Here is a 22,769-nt window from a genome sequence, read left to right on the forward strand (position 1 = left end):
AATGATTTTCATTATGTATGATAAAATCTTTGATCAATTTACGTGATTTTTGAAATATGATATATCCGTGTTGAATTCAAACTCTCGCTTCCCTTATTTGTTATTTATTCCTCATATTCCATGAGCGATATTTCTGACAAAAAGGGAAGAATTGCTGTTTTCTAGATCAGAACCTATTCCGTTTAATCTTTACTGTTGTCAAGTTTTTGACCTTGAAGTAATTTCGTTTTTACTCCTTACATCAAGTAGCTTCACACCTTGCCTGGAGCGATTTCTATTATATTGATAAGTGATGCAGGGCAGATAACCCTTCTAGATGCTGCTGCTGCTATATATGGTTCCCTGCCTCCTGTTCCTTCCATAGTGGTCCAAGTCGCAGTGCGCAGCCGCTATTTCTGCTTTTACTGCACAGGAGAGTTCCGGTACGGTGAAAAAAAACAAATAAACAAAAAAATAAAATCAGAAATATTTATATTTTTCATCACTTAATGGCCAACAAACTGATAACCCAGGTATAACAAACAACTCTATGACGCCTGGCCCCCATAACCCTGCCTTGGCAACCTTCCTAACCGATAATCAACACAACCCAGACCATCTACCATGTGTTGCAACACAGTATTACTGGCATAGTCAGATTACTTGATTCTACAGTGTCAAGGTAAGCCCCCCCCCTAAAAAACATTTTGTATTTCAACAAATTGCAAAAAAGGAAAAAAGAATCATCCCACCTTAAATTCGTGATTCTTACATATTTCTCGGTTTCATTAAATTCTTCCGCAATCCGTTTGAAAATCTATTAATCCAAATAACAACTAAATAACCAATTCAGTAATTCACCCTTTATTATTATTATTTGTATCATTTTATCCGACCTGACCTCCTCTTTCTTGTTTTTTTTTTTGTTTTTTTTTTCTAGTATTATTTTTACTTAAACGTTTTGCTAAAAACGTTCATTTAATTTCTAAAAATATAAATCTTTTTCAGTGGTCACTTCCTACACTTTATACTTTATATATAAATCCTTCGTTAGTTAATTATACCGAACGTAACGGTTTGATATCTATCACAATAATCAATTTCATTATTTAATATACTCATGTCATATCCATAGTCGAGTTCACATATACGTATAAGATAATATATTACGTGTGTGTGTGTGTGTGTATATATATATATATATATATATATATATATATATATCGTTTAATTCAACAGTGCCTATGGTATATGACAGTATAATTTAAAAGGTTACAATTAACTCGTACATGGTACGAAACAAACGTTTCTGTGTAGTTCACTTGCCATATAAAAATATGTATTTTTAATATATAATAATTATAACAATTATTGCTTGATCTCCCATTTTATTTTCTATTGTACAAAATATATCCAAGGCAAGCTCTAATCCTGCATTAAGGCCTGTTGACGTACTGCAACAAATATATATATATATATATATATATATATATATACAGGAAGCGGTGTTTTCTTAATGTTCGTATGTCGTGCACATGTCCTTAGGTCGAACGTATGTTTGTTGCATGTCTCATCTCTATATGAAAGTTGTGACGTCGTCTCGTATGTATTTCTCGCCTCTACGTAACTTGCATAGTATTATTATTTTTAAATGTACTATTTAGCGATTATTTAAATGAATAAAAAAATCCATTAACCTAAACTAAAACGCTCTTAAAAATATCTGACATAATTACGAAATTAAATCCGCGTAATGTGTTTCTGTTTCGTTGTAAACAAGTCAGCCATTTTAATCTGTTAATAGTTGACAAAAAATAAAAATAAATAAAAGGTGGATAAATTACTTTGTGACCCTTTTGAAATCGAAAATTAAACAAAACACTTGCAGAAATCCACCCAATAAATGTCACACTTTAAAATAAGTTAAAACACACACACATAGATTTAGCCAGCTAGCTAGAAGTGTAACTTTGGTAACGTTTATTTGTTTTATATATATTACTTGTTGTCTATACTACTAAATAACACAGCTACCGGACAAATTCATGTGCCTCAACTCGTTCATTAATACTGAAAATCATAAGATATATATATATATATATATATATATATATATATATATATATATATATATATATATATATGAAATTATATCACAGATTTGATGATCGAATGAATTAGTTTCTCAGGAAATATAGTGATATTATATTTTCCAGACGATCCCAGCCAAAAAGGAAAAGCTCAATAAATAAAATAGAGCAAATATAAGATGTAAGAATTATAGTTAAAATCTGTGGATTAAAAAAATATAAATATATTCAAGTCAAGATTTGTTTGAAACAAGGAATGGAAAAGAGTTATATTCATTTCCTTAATCCATGGATTTTCAATAATGACTCATATCATCAGAAGAAAATGTCATTAGCAAGATGCTTATGAATAAACATATATTTTGCTTATTAGCACATATATTGAAAATATTCAATATAAGTGCTAAAAAACAAAATATGTTTATTTATGATTAATCATTTTGCTAATGACATTTTCTTCTGTGAGCCATTATTGAAAATCCATGGATTAAGGAAATAAACATAATTCTTTACCATATATACCTTGTTTCAAACAATAAATTCTTGACTTGAATATATTTATATATATTCTTAATCCACAGAATTTAACTATAATTTCTTATATCTAATATATATATATATATATATATATTAGTAGTTCTGATCCAGTGATCCAGTTGTCTTGTAGCAAACTAATTTTAACCAAATAAGCCTTCATTCATAAAAATTGAAATATTTTTTAAGGATGATATTTTTTGATGATACCATTAAATGTTGCATCTTAGTATGTGCTAAAATAATAACGTAATTTTGAATGCCATTCTTAACATGAGAAAGAGAAGGTGTTTTGTAACTATTCTGTATTTTCACATAACAAAATAAATATCGTGAAACTTGAATTTAACTTGAAAATACTATTTAAAAAAATAGCTCGGTAACATAAGTGCATAAGCACCGTTAATTCTTATTTCAAATATATAGAAATAATGCTGTGCGGAAATTCGCAAGTGATATTGAAGCCTTTAAACTATCAATTTATAAATCATTTCGGTATTTTTTAGATTAGGTCCACCTCCGCTTTGACAAAATTTAAAAAGAAGGAAAAGATAATTTCGTTGATTGCCACTCTGAATTTAGGGTTAGAATTGGTATAATGAAGGATATGTTTTGATTTGTTTTCTGAAAAAGAAAAAGAGGTACTTAATGTACAATTTACGGGCCGTGCTGAAATAATTACGCTATTATTTAGAAAGCCATTCTAACTTGACGGGGTTAAAGCTTTTTTAACTATTCTGTGCATGTGCATTTTTAACATGCCTTTTTTGTTTTCATTTTAGGAGAGTTTCGTCTGCATTAAGGGAAGAGTTAACCCCTCCCTTTCCTTCCCACATTAAGAATGGCTTTCTAAATTTGCACGGAAATGTTAAAAGGCGCACGTTTCATTCGGTATTTTCGCCTTACATTAATAAACAAAAGATACCGTAAAACTTAAACTACCGTAAAATCATAAAAAAATTGCACGGCCTGTAAACTAAACTACACAAGCACGAAAAATAAAATCTAAAATACTCAAAAGTAGGGAGGTTTTTTTTTTTTTTTTTTAAGCCGAAAATAAATAAATAGAGATTGACAATTCGGAAGCTTAACTCATTGTTTTAATTATTTTAATTATTGTAAGAAAAAATTATTTAAAAAAAAACTACTTTAGTTACCTCCTTTGGACACAAGCTAAACTTCCGAATTGCCAAAAGATAAGTGCGTTCTCGCAGAAAAGTCATAAATATAGATTTTTACCGAATTCTTGAAGTTTGTAACACAAAAATCTCTATTTTAGAATAATGATTATAATAATTGAATCTTAGACAATAGCAACATTTTTTTATTGAGAAAATATGGAATCTGGATGAACGACGATTAAAATTGTTACGTAACAGAACTATGTTCTGAGAACATAACATCGTAAAATAAATAAAATTATAACAGAATATATACTTTATTATAACCGACGATCTCGATTTTTGCTTATTTCCGTTTTAAACCAATTGTTGGTTATATTAAGTAAGACTGTTTCTTTTTTACTTCCGCTTTCTGTTTAGCGGACGTCTTGCCGGTGTATAACAATGAAAAGTCCCTTCGGATTAATATGTACGTAATTCCAGTTAATATAAATAAAATATATATATATATATATATATATATATATATATATATATATATATATATATATATATATATATATATATATATAATATATGTCTTTACTTTGAAAATATACATTTTAAAAAGTTAAATAAAAATAGTCTTACTCTTAAATGCTTTCTTCTTTGTTTTTTTTTTTTTCCAAGCAAAGTCCCTCGCCGCTTGCTGCGGGTGTGACGGACTAAAATCAAGCATAATTAAAAAAAAAAAAAATGATGCTTATGCATTTATTGAATCGCGCTATTTTTAAATAGTATTTTTAAGTTAGTTTTACAATGTTTCTATTATTAAATTGTTAGGTGAAAGTACAGGATAATTACAAAATCCCCTCCTCTCCCCATGTTAAGAATGGCTTTCTAAATAATAACGTTATTATTTCAGCACAGTTCAATGTGCATAATTAGCAAAAGTATAATAAATAAAATAAAAAAAACGTATCCAATACAGGATATCCCCCCCCCCCTCGATTTTCTTATTTACTATTAAGTTTTATTGAAATTAATAAAAAAGAAAACTTTTGAAAATATTCTATATATATATCCTGTGACCAGTGAAATATATCTGATCTCCATCTAAGAGTGAACGTTATTAAAAGCAAAATGATGATTAGCTGTTCTAGTATTGACCCCCCCCCCCATCCTCCTCCCAAGAGAAGGTTTCAATGTTCAGTTTATGGAAACAGTCAGGTACAACTGAATCTTTTGTGGTACTTGTAAGTATTGCGTACACAAGAAGTGCAGTGAAATTACTAGTAGGTTAGTAATTTCTGTACAAATATGGAATGGCAAAGTTATTGAGGTTGTCCAAAAGTTTTGTTACCTTGGTGATAACAGCAGAGCATAGGGTGGAGCAGGTTACAGGGTGGAATAATAAGTGTTGCCCTAAAGAAAACAACACTAGTGAATTCAGGTAATTTGATTATGGAGAAGAGCTGAGATCTATTCAATGTAGCCACCTTTAGCCTCAATCATCGCCTTGATGCGGGCCCGGAACTGGAAGCATGCCTTTTCCACAAGTCTGGCAGGAGCTTGGCAAATACTTGACGGATTTTTTTGATTTTTTTTAAAAAGTGGTCACCACTTATTAAGGCCCGGAAGCCACTCAGGGATAAGGGTTATTGTAAGTACAGTATGTTAGTGTGGAGATTTAATAAAGTGTCTACTTAAGGGGGGGGGTCGGTTCAGGCTGACTTTGGTGTTGTGGGAGGTCATGTTGGTTATGTTCTCAACGTATGACCAAACAAAGTACTCTAGTGGTTCAAATCAGGGGAGGAGGCGGGGGCCAAGTGAGAAAAGGATACAAAGTTGTAGCACTCCTTCTGAAGCCAAGCCTTGGTCTCTTTGGACTTGTGGGCCGGTGCTGAGTCCTGCTGCCACACCCAGGGTCTCCCAGCATCCACTTGGTTTCACCGGGGGATCACTACGCACATCCAGGTACACTTGGGTGTTGACTTTCAAGCTGATTTTGAAGATGTGAGGTGGCATGATGTGGCCCTCACTTGAAACTACATCAAAGATTATAACCATGGCTGAAAACTTTGTTTTCATCACCCTGGACACATCCCTGTTATTCATGGCAATCCAGTGATGCATTTTGAGGATGCTGGCAATGTTGTCATAACTTGGATTGGTAGAGAGCATGAGTTGTATAGCGGCGCATTTCCAATCTCGCACGTTGAACATTGTTGCTTGCAGACATGATAGAAGGCTCCTATCGCTCTTGGGATTTGTACACAACTGGCCATCTAGTAGATGGTCTGCAGCAAAAAAGAAAACCGGTTTTCATCAAACGGTAATGGAATTATGTATTTTTTTTTTTTTTTTTTTTTTTTTTTTTTTTAGGGCGATAATTTTATCATTCCACCCTATATTTGTTATTAAAGTGTTTGACTTTTCTATTAATTTTTGGGTTGTATTTAAGTGTAAAATTGTCATAAAATTAGTTTACTAATAAGACTCATCAAAATTCCATGGAATGAGAAATATATTGAATCAACAAATGTTTTGATAAAGCTTATTTTTTTCTGAATAACACAAAAAGTTCGCTTTTTGGACAGAAAAAATATTAACACGTAGAAAATGAGTTTATTAACATCTTTATAGAGAATGGCATCTATTGTATTTTAAATATAGAACTGACCCAAATCAGATAAATTAATAAATATTATTAAATGTTCAAAAAGTAATATTGTGCTACATAGTTCAATACAAATAATGAAATCACATTGTAAGAGACAATCATTAATTTACTCCTTCAGTCCAACACCTTTTTGTCAGACAATGTTTTTTCTTTGCCGTGTTTCTATTGAATGTTCCATTTTTTTATGTAATGTTTTATTGGTCCACCCTGTAATTACAAGAATTAAGAGTTGATGGAATAAATTCAGAATACTTTTTGTTTGTGAGATGCGTATATATGCTGATGACACCATTGCTTAAAAAAACATGTTTTAAAAAAATTGATCTGTCGATTGAATCTTAACAAGCGCCAAGGTCTACTACTAGGGATCATGGCTCCTTTATCATTTTACGATCGCAGTTGAAATCATAGTTTCATAAACTCCATGATCTTTTGATTTGCCTGTTAATGTGTGTGCACGACACTATTACACATATTGGAAAGCAGGAGGACTGACCTGATCTTCCACCTACATACATTGCCTTGGTAGTCCTAAATGGTCACCTATCTGCTACTGGCTGGGCTCAACATTGCTTAACTTTGATGATCTGACAAGAACTGGTGTGTCAACATGATTATACCATATAGGTATTTGTGAATGCATATGCCTACAAGATCACTCTAAGTAGGTAATTGGGCAACAAGATATCTGTTTATATTACACTTAAGTTACTGCATGGTAGTACAATCAGTGAGGCAGGAAACAGGGAGGAAATTTCAAAGTCTAACAATTCAGGGGAAGAAACTATTAGAATAGAGGACTTTTCGGTGTTGGCGGATTGTTACAGTAAAAGGGTAGGATTTTGCAACATGTTGGGTTAGTCGGGAGTATGTATGTCGAGGAGGTTGTACAAGTGCAACAAGTTCATCAGAATACGTTCCATTCAAGTATGCATAAAACACAGTGATGCAGCATTACAACAATAGAATGAAGGTTAGAATTTGATTGGCAGTACAATTCATTTTAAGAGTAAATCAGAATTTTTTCTTTATCAAAATTTAATTATGTACAAATCCCACAATCCCATGTTCTAAATGTGTATGAAAATGGATACTATTCACATGAACAGGAATTTCCTTATTAGTGTTGGGACGATTAATTGTGAATCAGAAAAATCAGAACTTTTTAGAGTATTGGAATTGTAAAAAGTTTAGCCTTATTCCCCATTACAAAAACGATTTGTTGAAAAAAATATTTTCTTGACACTAAAAAATGAAATAAATGCATATTCATTTACAATATAAAACTAAGGACCAAAAACTGCATGTGGAGAATCCTGTTCCCAGATGTAGCATTGATTCTCAAATCTAATTTATTTTTCATGGTAAGCAAATTGTAGAATTCATTTGTCTATTTCTTAATCACGCTTATTTTCATACATACTTGGTGAACATCTGTATGATGTCTCTTGAAAAGTTCAGTCTAATATAAACTGATCTAAACCGCTGGGCAAGTTTTGTTTTATATTTTTTGGTGCTGGTGTAATTTTCCTGTTTTCTAATAACTGCGTTTCATGCCCTTCGTAAATATATAGATTCTAACTTATTCAAATAGGCCATGATTGGTCCCAGTTAAAAATATAGATGAAAATCTGACAATGAATTTATCCAAATTTTGGATAGGAAACATGTAGGGAAAACGTAAGTTTGTCAAATTACAAAAGAAATGTCTACATTTAAAAGTAAATCCTCCCCTAAAAAAAGATTCTACATTTTTAGTGAAAAAAAAATTATTTTTAGAATTTAGAATGGGAGTTGGTTGCATATGTAAATTTTGCATAAAATATTTCCCCATTTCGGGCCGTAACCTTTAGGACAGGTAGCTTAATTTTTTACCACTAACCCTAAATCCGAACTGTAAAGTCATAATCATGATTAATCATTTTATTTTTCATATTGCTATTTGGACTTATGGTTAGTAGTAGGAATAAGACATATCTTTTATGACTTTTAACAATGAGATATTTTCTATTAAACATTGATCAGGAACATTAATATTGCCAAGATTTGAAAGAAACAAAATTGGTAAAATGTCCTTAAAACGTTGTCTGGTCTAAAAGAGGTGATCATTTTACATTAAATTTATATGGGTGACTAATTTTTATTTTTTTTTATTTTCACCACTGTTTTTCATGCTGTTTACATGTAATCACTTAAAAATGGAGAATCGCATTTTTCTATTTGGGTGCAATAGCATAATGTAAAGAACTATAATAACTTATTTTCTTTCACAACAAAAAGCCAAAATTAGGAATTGCTGAAAAAACCCCAAAAACACAAGTAGCAATATTTCCATAAGAATGCCATATTTCTAAAGTACCAGAAAAATGGTTAGCAATGAAATATAAACCTTTTTGTTTTAAAAAAGTACTGATATTCATTTATTGAGAATTATAAAAAAATAAATCTAAAAAGATTTATTTAAGAATTTAGAGTGCTGGATCAGTTTCACATATGAATTTAACACCAAAAGTTACTACAGGGTTGAATGATAAAAATGTCGCCCTAAAGAAAATAGCTTTATTTTAAAACTTTTATTGAAAAAATATTAAAAAATCTATTCAGGTAACTTGATTATGTAGTAGAGCTGACACCTATTCAATATAGCTGTCTCCAGCCTCAATCACCGCTGTGATATGAGCCCAGAACTGGGAGCATGCCTTTTCCTCAAGCGCCAGCAAGAGCTTGGCGAATACTTTGTGGATGGCAGAGATCAGGCTGGCTTTGGTGTTGTGGAAGGTTCGTGATATTCTTCTGTTCCGTTACTTCCCCCACCTCTCTGACCACTTTTCCAAAATATGTGATTCTACCTTTTTAGACAATTAGGTTTAAATACTGAAAAATTTTAATGAAAGATAAACAAAAATTATTTTACAATTTAATGTAAAATGAGTCCCCATTTTGAGCCATTCTAGTGTTTTAAGGTAGTTTACCATTTTTTTTTTTTTTCTATGGGAGATAAATTCTGTGCGTTTTTTTTTTTTTTTTCTAAAGACAATTATGTGTGGTTTTAAGAGGGTCTTTGTGCAATTATGGGAGGATGGGGAGGCTTACTATTCTGACTTTGGCTTAATGGTAGGGCTATGTAAAATTATGTATCAATATTCTGAAGACTTAACAGAAACAAAACAAAGTAATTTAGAATGGGGGTTGGTTTCACATAAATTTAATGTTTTGAGACCATTCTTGCATTTTAGGACAATTGACCAATTTATTTTTATGGGAGATAAATCATGTGCAAGGGTCTGTTTTAGTTGCTAACTAACTCGTATCTAGGGAAGGCACTTTTTTTAAAAATTTTTTAAGAGAGCGTTTGACTCTCATATTTATGGTTAGTGGTTCGAATTATTGACTTTTGGCGGAAATGGAATCATATCGTCTTTTCTAGGGTGACAATTTTCTGTCCCACCCTGTATTTCCAAGACCTATTGTTTTAAAGCAATTAAAAAAAAAAAAAATTAATTTTCTCTTGGAGATGAATTCTGGGTGTTTATTTTTTGGTTTTAGGTGTTTTTTAATTTATTTTAATTTTATGACCTAGAAAATCTGACTTAGGGTTAGTGATAAAAGTTTAGTGAACATCCCCCAATGGGCCTGGTCCTGAAATGATCATTTTACATTAAATTCTTTCAGTCAAAACTTTCTAGGTGCTTAAACATAGTTACCTAAAAAAGTAGAATCTCATTTTGGGTAGATGACTTAGTTGAGGGTGTATAAATTTATCATTATTATTATATGTATCTTCTTTGTTTTGTTTCTTTTTTTTTTTTGTTTTTGTTTATTTTTGTTTTGTTTTTTACAGTAAAACAAATCAATCTAATAACTAATCAAATTTTTGTAATTAGGATAAAAAATATTAATTTTTTTATAGAAAAGACACAGAATAGTCAAAGCCACTTTCCATGTTAAGAATGGTTTTCTAAATAGAAACATTATTATTTAAAAACTTATTCTTAACAGGGACGAGTGGGGGGTGCTTTGTTAAATATTCTATTCCCACACGGTTTTATTTTGCATACTAATCGTTAGCTATTTTCAATTATTTATGAAACAATTGAAATAGCATTTTGTACACTAACAATGAAATAATACATTTCGGCTTTGTTTTAAAATCAAATTAATTTTTTGCTTGTTTCACAATTTTCAATCAATTCCAAGTAAAACATTTTAAAATATATTTAGTAAGGTGTATTTGTGTTTATGCTTTTTTGCTAAATGTAATTTTATAGGTGTAAAAATATATGCAGACATTGCATTAAGTTTTAATTTTAAGATGTAAAAAAAAAAAAAAAAAAATTTTTAAAGAATCTGAATCGGAAATTTAGAAGAGAATCGGTAATTGTATTAATGTCCCCCAACCATAAAAACGCTTTGGATATTTCAGGATTTCAAGGTAGTTCTACTAAAATAGTCATATTTCAGAAACCAAAGCCCTTTATATCCTTAAAATTAGCATTACAAGCATATGCTGTATTTTCATGGACATTGGCAATATTACATACCTAATGTGCTCCAATAAGTCATATCTTTTTTATTTGTTGGTCAATTTTTAAAAGAATTACATTGATGAAAAGAGAATAGAATAAGTATTATAATGATGTCAATTTATTTTGCTTTTATGCTCTAAGTTATATAAACAAAGAAGTCCATCTCTCCTCGACTTTGATTTTTATTTTTATGATCACAGGAAGCAAAGTTACGACCAAGCAAAGTTGACAAAGAATATTTCAAAATTGATAAGATAAATCGGCATATATCATCCATTTTCATATAGATAATAGCTTCAGAATTATTTTCATGTATATGTAAATATTTGATAATTATTAACTGTGCGGAAATTTCTTAAAAATTTTATCTTTTATAAAAATTCAAATCTGCTTACAGAAAAACGGTTTGCTAAGCGCTAATGCGCTGAGCTGAATAAAGTATTCTCTTAAAAATAGAAAACTGTTTTTCTGCTTTCGTCTTGCTAGACATTTTTTATTCTGAGTTTGTCAATTTAAAAAAATATTTTCAAGTTTTTCAAATTTGATTTCCAAACAATACTATTTTGTTGTTTTTAACGCTTCTAGTACATATGCATTAAAAGCAACAAAATGTACTAAGTACATGCGTTTAACTTATTTGTACTTAGAATAGTGTTTTTTAGTGGTCAACAAAAAACAAAACAAATGTATAAAAAAAGGTACTTGTGCACTTATGCTATCATGCTGAAATAATGTTATTATTTAGAAACCCATTCTTAACATGGAGAAGGGTGTTTTTTGTTTACTATTCTGTACGTTCACCTAACAATTAAATAAAAAGATATTGTGAAACTCGAATTTATTTTTAACTTATTGTCAAGACCATTTTTTCGAATCTTTAAAACAAACCCGTTTTTATTTTAACTGAGGATATCTTAATAATAATAATTATTAGGTGGTTTGATAAAAAATTTCATTGTGATGCATTTTGTAAATTTTTACCTTGTTTCCACCTTAACATTTTTCTTTAAACTGACTACCTTTTGAAGGTTTTCGAGTATGCTGAAAATGAATATCGCATTTAAATTTTCTTCAAATAAGTAGCTTTCCGGATATTAAGCAATATCATTTATTATGTTGCTGGTGGCCATCTTGGTATGCGCGTTTGTGCATAGTTTCTTGGGGTTGCGTTTGCGCGCTTGCATGTACCAAGATGGCCACCAGCGATAACATAAGAAATGACATTGCTTAATATCCGGAAAACTACTTATTTGCAGAAAATTTAAATGCGATATTCGTTTTCAGCATACCCTAAAACCTATAAAAGTAATCATTTTAAATGTTAAGGTGGAAACAAGATAAAAAGTTACCGTTTTCTTTGTTTACGTCGTTGAAATTTCAGTAAAACAACAGAATAGAAATTACAAAAATTACCATCAACTGGTGAATATATAGTTGTTGCTTATCAGGATTCCTGGTATCCTGGTACTGTGAAAGCTACATCAAGAATTCATGTAGAGTACGATTTATGGTTGCATCTCAGAAAATAGGGTTATTTTGGGCTAGATAGAGAGGATTTACAAAATTGAAAATTGGACTGGTGCCAAAATGCATAAGTTCTGGTCGACTATGGAAATCTCTATCTTTTACAGAAATCCAAAATCTATATGAAAAATTTTCTTTGATTTATTTCTGAGATTAATTCATATCTACTCATTTTTTTTTTCTTTGAGGGGAGTAGTAAATACCAGCCATGCTCTTTAGGCATTCAATGGCTGCACCCAGATTAAGCTCTCCTTTGGTGAGGAGGCAGGAAAATGCCTATTCTCAATAAAGCTATATTTAAATAACACTATAATACTTAGTTTTGTTCATGAATAGACACCCACTGCATGTTACCATGTGCCAGTTTAAAAAAAAAATTGAAATTTTTACACCTGAATTTATAATTCATGGCTTATGATACATTAGATTTGACGGCATAATCAGAAAGATCACACAGTTTTACATAAGAATGCCAAGTTTTATGAGAATAGCTTGAAAAATAAATAAATGGTGGCGAAATTACCGAATCTCTTGAAATGTTGAGGTCCAAAATTTAGGCTTTTCCGTGGACATTTTTCTAAAGAAAAGCCTAAATTTTGACATTTAAAATTCTCATAACTTTTGAACTACTGATGGTATTTGCATAATTCAAACAGGTTTAAGTATCTTTTACATAGCTCTTTTCATGCAAGTTGATAAAATAATTATCTAAAAAGAAAAAAATCAACTTGTAATGCTATTAAAATACCATCATTTTGTTCAGAAATGAATATCCTTTCACATTTTTTAATAAATAATAATGTACATAATATAGTTAAAGGGTTTTTAGGAAAGTAATGATAAAAATGTTTACCCTATGAAACTGTCATTTTGCGTCAGATATATTTTTTTGACCCTGGCACTGTTTAGAAGCTTGGTGCCAATGCTCTATGAGGACTGTCGTCATTAAATTTGGAAAACAATTAAAAAAAAACATTAATCTCACTTATTGTAGTGGTGCAAAATAAATTTGTCCGTTTGTTTTTTGTTGTCATAAAAATAAAATTTTAACATGACTTATTTTGAACATTTTTTTTCTGAATATTTTTTGTACTCCAACCAATGAGTAAATTAATGGTTTGTATTATTTTTAATTATAATTCTGTGCTGATTTCTCTTTTGGTATGAAATGTTTTTAAATAAGGTCTCTCCCCAGATTGTAACTCATTTTCAATGAAACAATTTCGATAGTAGCGCTAATAATTACAACCTAAGTGCAGCACCTGTTATCTCAATGCCTCCATTCAGTCTTGAAAGACAAAGGATATCCCCTGCAGGGACAGCTGCTGCACGTTTGTGTGGCAAGGGTTGCGCAATCCTCAACCACACCTCTCCTTAATCGGCACTGCTTGAGTCCAGTGGCAAGAAGTCCAGGCCGACTGGAAACCATGCAGAGATAAGCGGAGAGCATATGGGAGTCTCAAATCGTCACCCATCTGATACTGGCCAGGTTCATCATTGCTTAACTTCAGTGATCTGACGAGAACTGGTGTGTCAACGTGATTATGCTGTATACAATAATGCTGTTATCTACTTAGATTGAAATCAACAAATTTTGCAAATTACTTTTATTTTGAAAATAAACTTTTGTAAAAAAAAAAAAAAAGTGCAGTTTTTTGTTTTTTATAAAATTTCTTGTAAAAAATATTGGTTTTCATATATATTTAACTTTCAAAATTTGATTGTAGTAATAAGTGACTTTATAGCTGCTAATTAAAAAATAAAATTCTACTTTTTTTGATGATTATGTGTGAATACCCTAAAAAAAGAATACTTTACAATGAACCCCCATTTTCCGGCCATTCTTCCCTTTTAGAGCAGTTTTGTTAGTTTTTCAATTTGAAAACTTTGTGTGTGTGTAAGGACTATCCACTTATCAAGTGTTTCCTTTTCAGATTAAATATGTTTTTAACTCTTTTTCAAAGTGTTTTTTAACATGTTTTATTAACTGTTTGCTGCTATATATATATATTACCACTACATCTAGGTCAGAGTGATAAGCCCACCTCTGAAAAGTGCCACCCTTGAATCTGAGTGACAAGTCCCACTCCAAAAAAAACCTCTTTTAACCCTAAGTCTGAATGGCACTCACTTCCAAATAAAAACCTTTTCATAACTCTACCACTAACCCTAAATCCGAGGTGCAAGCTCCCCCATTGTACAAACTGTTTTAAATCACATAATCGTCTGAAAACAAAACACATCCCCCTAAAAATCATACTTGATTTGTCTCACAGAAAAAAAAATGAATTAACTTCTCTAAAACACTAGAATGGCCTGGAAATGGTGGATTATTTTACATTAAATTTATGTTAAACTAATTCTCACTTTCAAATAATTGTTTTTGTTTTTTCTTTTTGCCAAGTTTTCACGGTGCTCGCATATATTTGCCATTGGCCTTACTACCACTAACGCAAAGTCTGTGTGGCAAGCCTCCTCTTCCAACAAAGACCCTCTTAAAAACACATATAATTGTGTTAAAAATATCACAGGCTTTTATTTCCATAGGAAAAAAAAAAAAAAAATTAACTGCCCTAAAACATTACAATGGCCCTAAAATCTAAAATTATTTTAAATTAAATTTTTATACTAAATTTATATATTTATTTATGTTTGTATTTATGCTAAGTAAGTCAGTATGTTCATATGTAATTGCCTAAAAAAGAAAAAGAATCATTTTAGAGAGGCAGGTGGAGGCGATTTTAAAGCTGTTAGTTAATCTACAATAATACAAAAGAAGTCTTGCAATATATTTATTTTTAAATGGTTTTAGTATTAGATTTCAGTTTCTTGTACATAAAATGCATTACAATTTAACTTTTAATTCTAACTTCTTTTTTTTTTTTTTCTTTAATGCATATATGGAATTTTTATAGTATTGTAACATATTTATGTGCATTTACTGCAGATGACTTGGAAACTATTAATTTCTGGAGATTTTCAGTGGCATATTCGGACTCTTTGCACAAAAATACATTTGTATGAACAAATCTCATTGCTTAATCTTGTGTTTTTCCAGTAAAAATTTTATAAGAAATCTGACAAAATGCATATGGTCTTACAGAAAAAAAAAAATCCAAATGTGCGAGGCACAAAAATCATAATTTATTTTTAGTTTGATTTTCAAAATTTAAAAAGATTCTTTTTTACGCCATCATTTTTCTATGTATGCCATTATTGAGATATTTAAAGCCATTTCTACTTTTTCATGTGTATTTCTAGTAGGAATACACATGAAAAAATTGAAATGGTTTAAAATACTTGAAATCTGTGATTATCCAAAGCGTTTTATCATCTGTTTGTATTGCTATTTCTAGTATTGGAATCAGGAAAAGTTTTGGAATCATCTTATCATTAATTATTATTAGGGCTATGACAACAGCATATTCTTTTCATTGTTTTAACTCTTGAGTATATATCTGACACAGTTAATCAACTGAGAACCACATCACTCTATATAAAAGCATATAATGTGTTTATTTGCTTCCCCACGAAAGCAAATGTGACACAAGGTCGTTTTTAATGTGGGGTTAAACCAGCTTCCCGAAAACAAAGGTAAAAAGGGGAACTCTGGTAGTATCCCCCCCAAAATAGTAATTGTCTCAGTATGAAGGGTTTCCCCTACATTGACCAAGGACCAATTAACTTATGTGCAGCATCTGCAGAACAGATACTACACTTTGATCCTGGCAACGGATATACACTCGAAAGTCAAAACAATGAAAAAAATATGCTGTTGTCCTAGCCCTAATCATTATATAGATGTTACTCCAAATATGTCACTCCTTGTCTTGTTAACTGCAGTTACTTCCTAATTCAAAATTCCACCTCTCTAACTTAGCATGTGATTTAGTTTGATTAATCAAACCTTCTCCCACTTATCAAGCACTTGTGCAAGTAATTTAAAATCTCTGATGTATACTCTTGTTTTTCTTTTCTTTCCAGGGAGGAGAGAGAAAAAGATAACCATGCGATTAATCCTGCTGCAGTGGCCAACCAACATGATTCTTATCAGTTCATCAATTACCATTGACACATCCTAATTTGCCGACTTCATTATTACACTTAATTAACAATGTATTTCGACTAAAGAGCTCAGCCTCTCATCTCTTCAGCTTTCCTTATTTATTTTCTACTTCTGATGGTAACTAAACATGGTTGCCTTCACCAACGTTGTACAATGCATAGATACATATATCTCTATATGTATGGGTGTGTCTGTCTGTGTGCGTGTGTGTGTAAATAATATATAAACGCATCATGTAATGATGGTCTGTCTGCATGTTTTTTTATCTTGTTTGCTGTATGCATTTACCATCATTCAAAATTTGACCTCTGGGTCATGTGATTTAAATTTGTTGGCCTAAAATTTAAATTACGAAAATAAAAAATCCTGAAGAAAAAAAAACCCCGAAAAATTTGCCTATTGGCAAAAAAGGGGAAATATATCCGGTTCCAGATCTTTACTCTGAAATCAGAATTAAATCCGGAAATTCAAAAAAAAAAAAAAAAAAAAAAAAATCCAAGGTTTAGATAGAGAAAAGAAAGAAGAAAGTTTTAAAACTAAACAGTAACTATTACGATTAAAAAAAAAAAAAAAAAGCCAATACCCTCCTCTCACATATACACAAAAACAACAACAACAACCGCAATGGCCATGATTGATGATTACGTCTTTTTAATATCACATATCCGGAACTCTTTCATTACGAGTGATGACACGGGTATGTACGAGATGATCATTGAAGGGGAGGAGCATGAGAAAATGCTAGAGAAACGGTTAATGTCTTGGCACGTTGGGGCTGGTGGCAGTCTGGCAACACAGACGACCAGCTCCTCCTCAACACCTATAACACAACAAAACTGCTCACAGTCCAACCATGATGGTCTTTTGGATGTGGATGGCAGCGACCTGTCTCGTTCTTTTGACATCATGCCTGACATGGATTATGGTGCCCACCGGCGTCGTTCTAATACTGCCCAGCGTTTAGAGAGAATGAAAAAGGAGAAGCGTAATCAAGTTAAAGTGAAGCATGTCGCCTGGAAAAAGGTTCCTGCCGAATACAACCCCGATGAGGATGGACATCTGTTTGAAAAGAAGCCGATCCAGACGAACTCTAAGGTAGCGGATGGGACCCCACCTGCTTCGATGTTGTCCCAGCAGTTACAGACTTCTTCGGGGATCATGTCAAACCCATTCCTTGAGTATGCGAAATATGATGGCAAAGCCCAGATCGGGGTGCCTACCAAAAAAATCGACATCTTCCTCACGATGGCACCTGCAAGTGAACGTGCGTTCCCAATGCATGTGGTGGTCGTCGTAAATGCTAAAGTTCACGAGTTGATAGGATTGATATGCTGGCAGTATACGAACGAGGGTCGTGAGCCTCCACTAAAAGACAATGTTGCGATGTACAGTCTGCATATTGCAGAAGACGATGGTGAAGTCGACATGGACTTTCCATGTTTGGACAATCGAGAACCAGTGTCAAAGTTTGGATTTAGTAAGCTTGCCGTTGTCGAATTGGAAGAACCCTCACCTCCCCTAAAGAACTCTGTGATTATCACAGTCAACGTACCCAACAGGGGTTTCCATAAGTTCCAGGAGGAGGATCTCGGTCGCCCTCTGCGTGACATTCTGTGGAAAGTCCTGAAGAAGCGGAAAATTCGACTTATTCCTGGAATGAATTACATTCTTGAAAAGCAGAAGGAACCAGGTAATTCTGTAGATCTTGATACACTTCTGTCTAACTTGGACAATTATGATTTTTGCCTTGTGCGTGAGCATAGCACGCGGGGTGAGAACGAGGAAGAGGATCCTCATGATTCCAATGAGGTTGCTACGGTCTTCATGAGCCATCAATACAAGTGCTACATTGTGAACCTCGTACAACGACTTCGGATCAACACAGAGGTGCACCTAGGCGTCAGCGGTGAGAAGGTAGAGATTGACCCTGTCGCTAGCAAAGGGACAACGTTATTTTTTCGTCAGAAGGCTGTGACTTATGAGGCAGATATGATTGCTTCCTGCGATCTGCAAGAGGAGAAATCGAATGGCAAAACTGTGTTCCGTCTGATCTGTTATGCTGGACATGATTATCGGAACTATGACTTTGAGGCTGACCACGCGGTGGCAAAGGAAATTATTCAGAAAATAAATAACATTTTAAATCTTCTTTTGAGTCAAGTACGGAAGACCTACTTGGCTTCCCGGGGTAAGAAATACCTTAAAAAGACGCATTCCAAGTAAACAAAATAAATGAAATTAAAAAAAAAACAATGAATTACCAAAACAATATTGGTCAATATTTGAATGTTACCATGCTGCAATATAATCTTGTACTAGTTAGATTAACGATAATAGCAATAACTTTTTTAGTCTTTGTCTGGTGCAATATTAACTCGTTTTATAAAAATTTGAAAGAATGTAAACATAAGGTGTTTATCTAGAATTCCCCCATATTTAAAAACAAAAATAAAGAAAAATCTGCGTGATGTACGTACCCGTGATGGAAAGAAAATATTGAAATCCAAAAATCACTGAAATTAATCAAGTAGTTTTTTTTCTATAAAGAAAATCATTTTTAAGTGATTAATGGGAATTCGTCAGCATTACAACAAAAATTTTGCAACTCTGGATTATGTTGAGTTATCTTCCTTGATCTTTGGAACTGTTTATAATGGCATCATGAGACAGTTGATCCTCAATTAGCCATAAAATTTGATTTTCATATTTAAAAACAAAATTACTCCTATAATTTATATGATTTTCGGAACATGATATTTTCATTTTGTCATGGATATATACATCATACATATTTTTCTTTATTTTTGTTTTCCAATATAGAGTGAATTCTGGAAAAGCACCAAACATAATTAATTTGTGGTATCTTGCTCAAATAGTCTCCAAATTTTGTTTGGTTATATTAAGAAATAGCGCTTGATCTAAATTGTGGCAAAAAGCTTTTTTTAGTAGAAAATTGTAAATAGTCAGAATTTTATATGTTGAATTTAGTGTTTATTATATATTTTTATTTTTTTTACTTGGGAGGATCAGTATTTATCAAGGCCCAGAGGTCATTGAAGGATAAGGATTTATGAGTGTTAGGTTGTTGGTGACATGGTGATTATTGGTAATGATGGAACTTGGGTAGGGTTTATTTATTTAAGAGGACGGCTCAAGAACTTGTTTACATTAGACTTGAAAACGGTCATGTTTTAATCATCTGGATCGATCCAAGCTGTTATATATGTATATCTTTATTCTCAGTGATGGCCATTGAGGGAATTCTGAAAATGCTGCAGAAGCTGAAATATTAAAATCATTTGAAAAATACATTTTCATCATGACTTTGAAATTGATAAAATTAACTCCCAAATATTTTGTCACTGAACAATGAGTGGTTTATTTCGTTCCCATATACAGCCGACATGTTGAGGTGAAAAGAACAAGGATTATTCTAGTTTAAAAGCCCAGTTTTATAAGTGTTTTTGACTCACACCCTAGTCATTGATTGATAATTCCCTTCACTAATGATGTCGGTTTTTCTCTGGTTCTCTTTTTCTTTTGCTAATTTAACCATGTCTAATAACAGGTCTTTGAACAAATCTAAATGTAAACACCCAGAAAATAATCTGTATTTGAAACTTATTGAGATACCTAGCATTCAATATCTAACATGGGTTCAGTGCCTGAATTATGGAAGGAACAGCTTTTGCATGTCACATTACCTGGCATCACTTGAAAGTCATGCAAAACAGTTACATATTGTTTTAGATTAATATGGTCTTAGAATAACTTTTAATGTTTTTTATAAAAAAAAAATCTCAAACATTTTTTATTTTTCATAAAAATCTAATGCTTCAAACTTTAATTAAAAGATAAAGTTATTTTTTTATTTGGTTTCAATAATGCTATAAGGTCACCAGCAATTTTTCTTGATATTTTAACTAGCTGTCCTGATCTTGTATAGCCTGGTAGTGCATTTACTTGAAATTTGTTCTTTCTTTTTTTAAACTGTACTGTGTTTTTTCCCCTCGAAATAGTGTTTTCGTTTCCATCAGCTGAAAGTAACTTTGTATTGACCAAATAGTTCTCTCTCTTATTTTTTTTTTCTTTTTAAAGATGATAGTCATGTAAAAATAATTCTGACCTAGATAAAGTATTTTCTGGAAGAAATTAAATGACTTTTTATTCTTAACAACATGCTGTAATGATCCACAACAAAAATTGATGAATCAGAATCGAATATTGATTTTGTAGGCAGAAAGCTATTGATGACAAAAACTGGCTGTATGATTTGATACTAAAAGCGCATAATGGTTGTCATAATTAAAGTCAAGTGCTATATTTTTATTAATATTTTTCTTGCTTTATTATCAACTAGCAAGGCTACCCGGTATTGCCCAGAGCTATAAAAAATAAACAAATAGAAGAGGTTAAAAATTGTGTGCAACATTTTTATGCTAAAACTTCTACCTCTCTCAATCCGTCTCTATCTTTTCCTGTTTCCCCAACCCGTCTTCCACCTCTGCCCAGTCCGTTCACCTCTCATTTTAATGTATTGAAAATAATAATAATGCAAGTCATTCACTTAACATAATAAATAACATTGGAAATGGATGAAAAACGCCCCTCTTCCGACAAAAACTAGCGAAGTTGATTGCCCCCCCCTCCTAAATAATTTTGAAAAACAATTAGTTTAGATATTATTCAAATGCTGATCAAGAAAATATGAAATTTGTGGATGTTTGTTTTGTAGCTTTTTACTTTTGCCTGGACATACATACATACATACATATACACAGATGACTACCCTTTATGTAATAAACTAGCAGCGCTACCTGGCATTTTGCAGGGCCATAAAAAATAAACATATTAAATAGAATTAATTTTCTCATGCCCTAGAAGAGAAATCCTCTTTAGTATGTGAGAAGTGTACAAATAGCCATATGACCTCTAAATAATGAATCTTTTTTCTTTTTTTTTTTTTCTAAATTTTAGATATTATTTTTCCAGAGGTTACATTGATTAAACTATATCAACGTTTTTGGGGTTTGTTGTGTATTTTTTAAGCTTTAGCTCGACATACAAACGTACCAACACATAGACAACTGCCTTTTCGATAATAGAAGATTTATCTTAGCTTTTCTTTTAGTACCCAAATTTTAGTTGTACTAGGTCTTACAAATCTTGACTAATCCATGTGTTGACTTTTATTTACTACCTGACGTATTGGGTCAGTATTTGTTAAATGTTTATTGCTAAAATTGTTGTTGCTTGCTTAGCATTGTGCACACCGTTCATCTTTGCAAGAATATTTTAGCTGGTTTGAATAGAACATAAATCTAAAAGAAATAGTGAGAAGGGGGAAAAGAATGGTGTAAATAATTTAAAAGTTTTTTATGAAATGACTAGCTTCATAAATATTTGAAATTTTCATATATATATATATGTTTTGTTTTTTTATTACCGTTTTATCTGCTTAGTTACACATGTTTCGGTTACCGAATCGTATTAACGATCCAGTAACTTCATCAGACATTAATGGTCATTATGATTTTTCCGATCATAATGACCATTTCTGTAATGTCTGAAGTTACTGGATCGTTAATACAAGTTGGTAACCGAAACATGTGTAACTAAGCAGATAAAACGGTAATGAAAAAATAAAACATATTTGTTCTGCAATAGTATTGAGTATTGTTTTCAGGTTTCTACTAATTACCATGTTTGCTATATATATATATATATATATATATATATATATATATATATATATATATATAAAGAACTCTTGTGATGTTATAATATACTGTCTTTCTTTCTCACTCTTGACTCCTCTGCTTTCTCTTTTCTCTTAATTATTTATATCATCCGCCTTTTCTCGCACCATCTAAAACATATATGCACTGACAAAGTGTGCACGGTGACAAGCAATATAATGGCATCAGTTTTAGTATAATATAGATGGAATCACAGCCTTCAATGCCTGAACCAGGCAGGACACCATTTGAATTGAATGATTAAAAATTTTAAAAATTGGTCTTTATTTAGCAATTATAAAATTCTGTACTCTCGTTTATAAATTATATACATAATTTAAAAATGTTTTTGGTAGTACAGAATTTTATAATTGCTAAATAAAGACCAATTTAAAAAATTTTTTAATCATTCAATTCAAGTGATGTTCGGCCTGGTTCAGGCATTGAAGGCTGTGACTCTCTCTCTCTTTCGAGTCATTCATGAATTCATTGTTGCTCATTATTCATAACCCTATTCACAATATTTCTC

The 22,769-nt window shown here is 31.6% G+C and overlaps 1 protein-coding gene across 2 annotated transcripts; it reads left to right on the forward strand.

Annotated features, from left to right (window-relative positions):
• The first annotated feature begins 282 nt into the window (after positions 1-282).
• On the forward strand, positions 283-21,524 carry LOC145289671 (target of rapamycin complex 2 subunit MAPKAP1-like). Of its 2 annotated transcripts, none has more exons than XM_080136429.1 (2): positions 283-661; positions 16,421-21,524. In XM_080136429.1, exon 2 carries the CDS (start codon positions 17,127-17,129, stop codon positions 18,723-18,725), a length of 1,599 nt encoding a protein of 532 aa, XP_079992555.1. In that variant the 5' UTR covers positions 283-661; positions 16,421-17,126; the 3' UTR covers positions 18,726-21,524. The 2 variants fall into 2 exon arrangements, with proteins under 2 accessions (XP_079992555.1, XP_079992556.1); XM_080136430.1 differs by lacking the exon at positions 283-661 and adding an exon at positions 4,173-4,193.
• The last annotated feature ends 1,245 nt before the right edge of the window (positions 21,525-22,769 follow it).

The sequence above is a fragment of the Euprymna scolopes genome, chromosome 2, assembly GCF_053919585.1.
Source record: "Euprymna scolopes isolate OS-2025 chromosome 2, ASM5391958v1, whole genome shotgun sequence".
NCBI lineage: Eukaryota > Metazoa > Mollusca > Cephalopoda > Sepiida > Sepiolidae > Euprymna > Euprymna scolopes.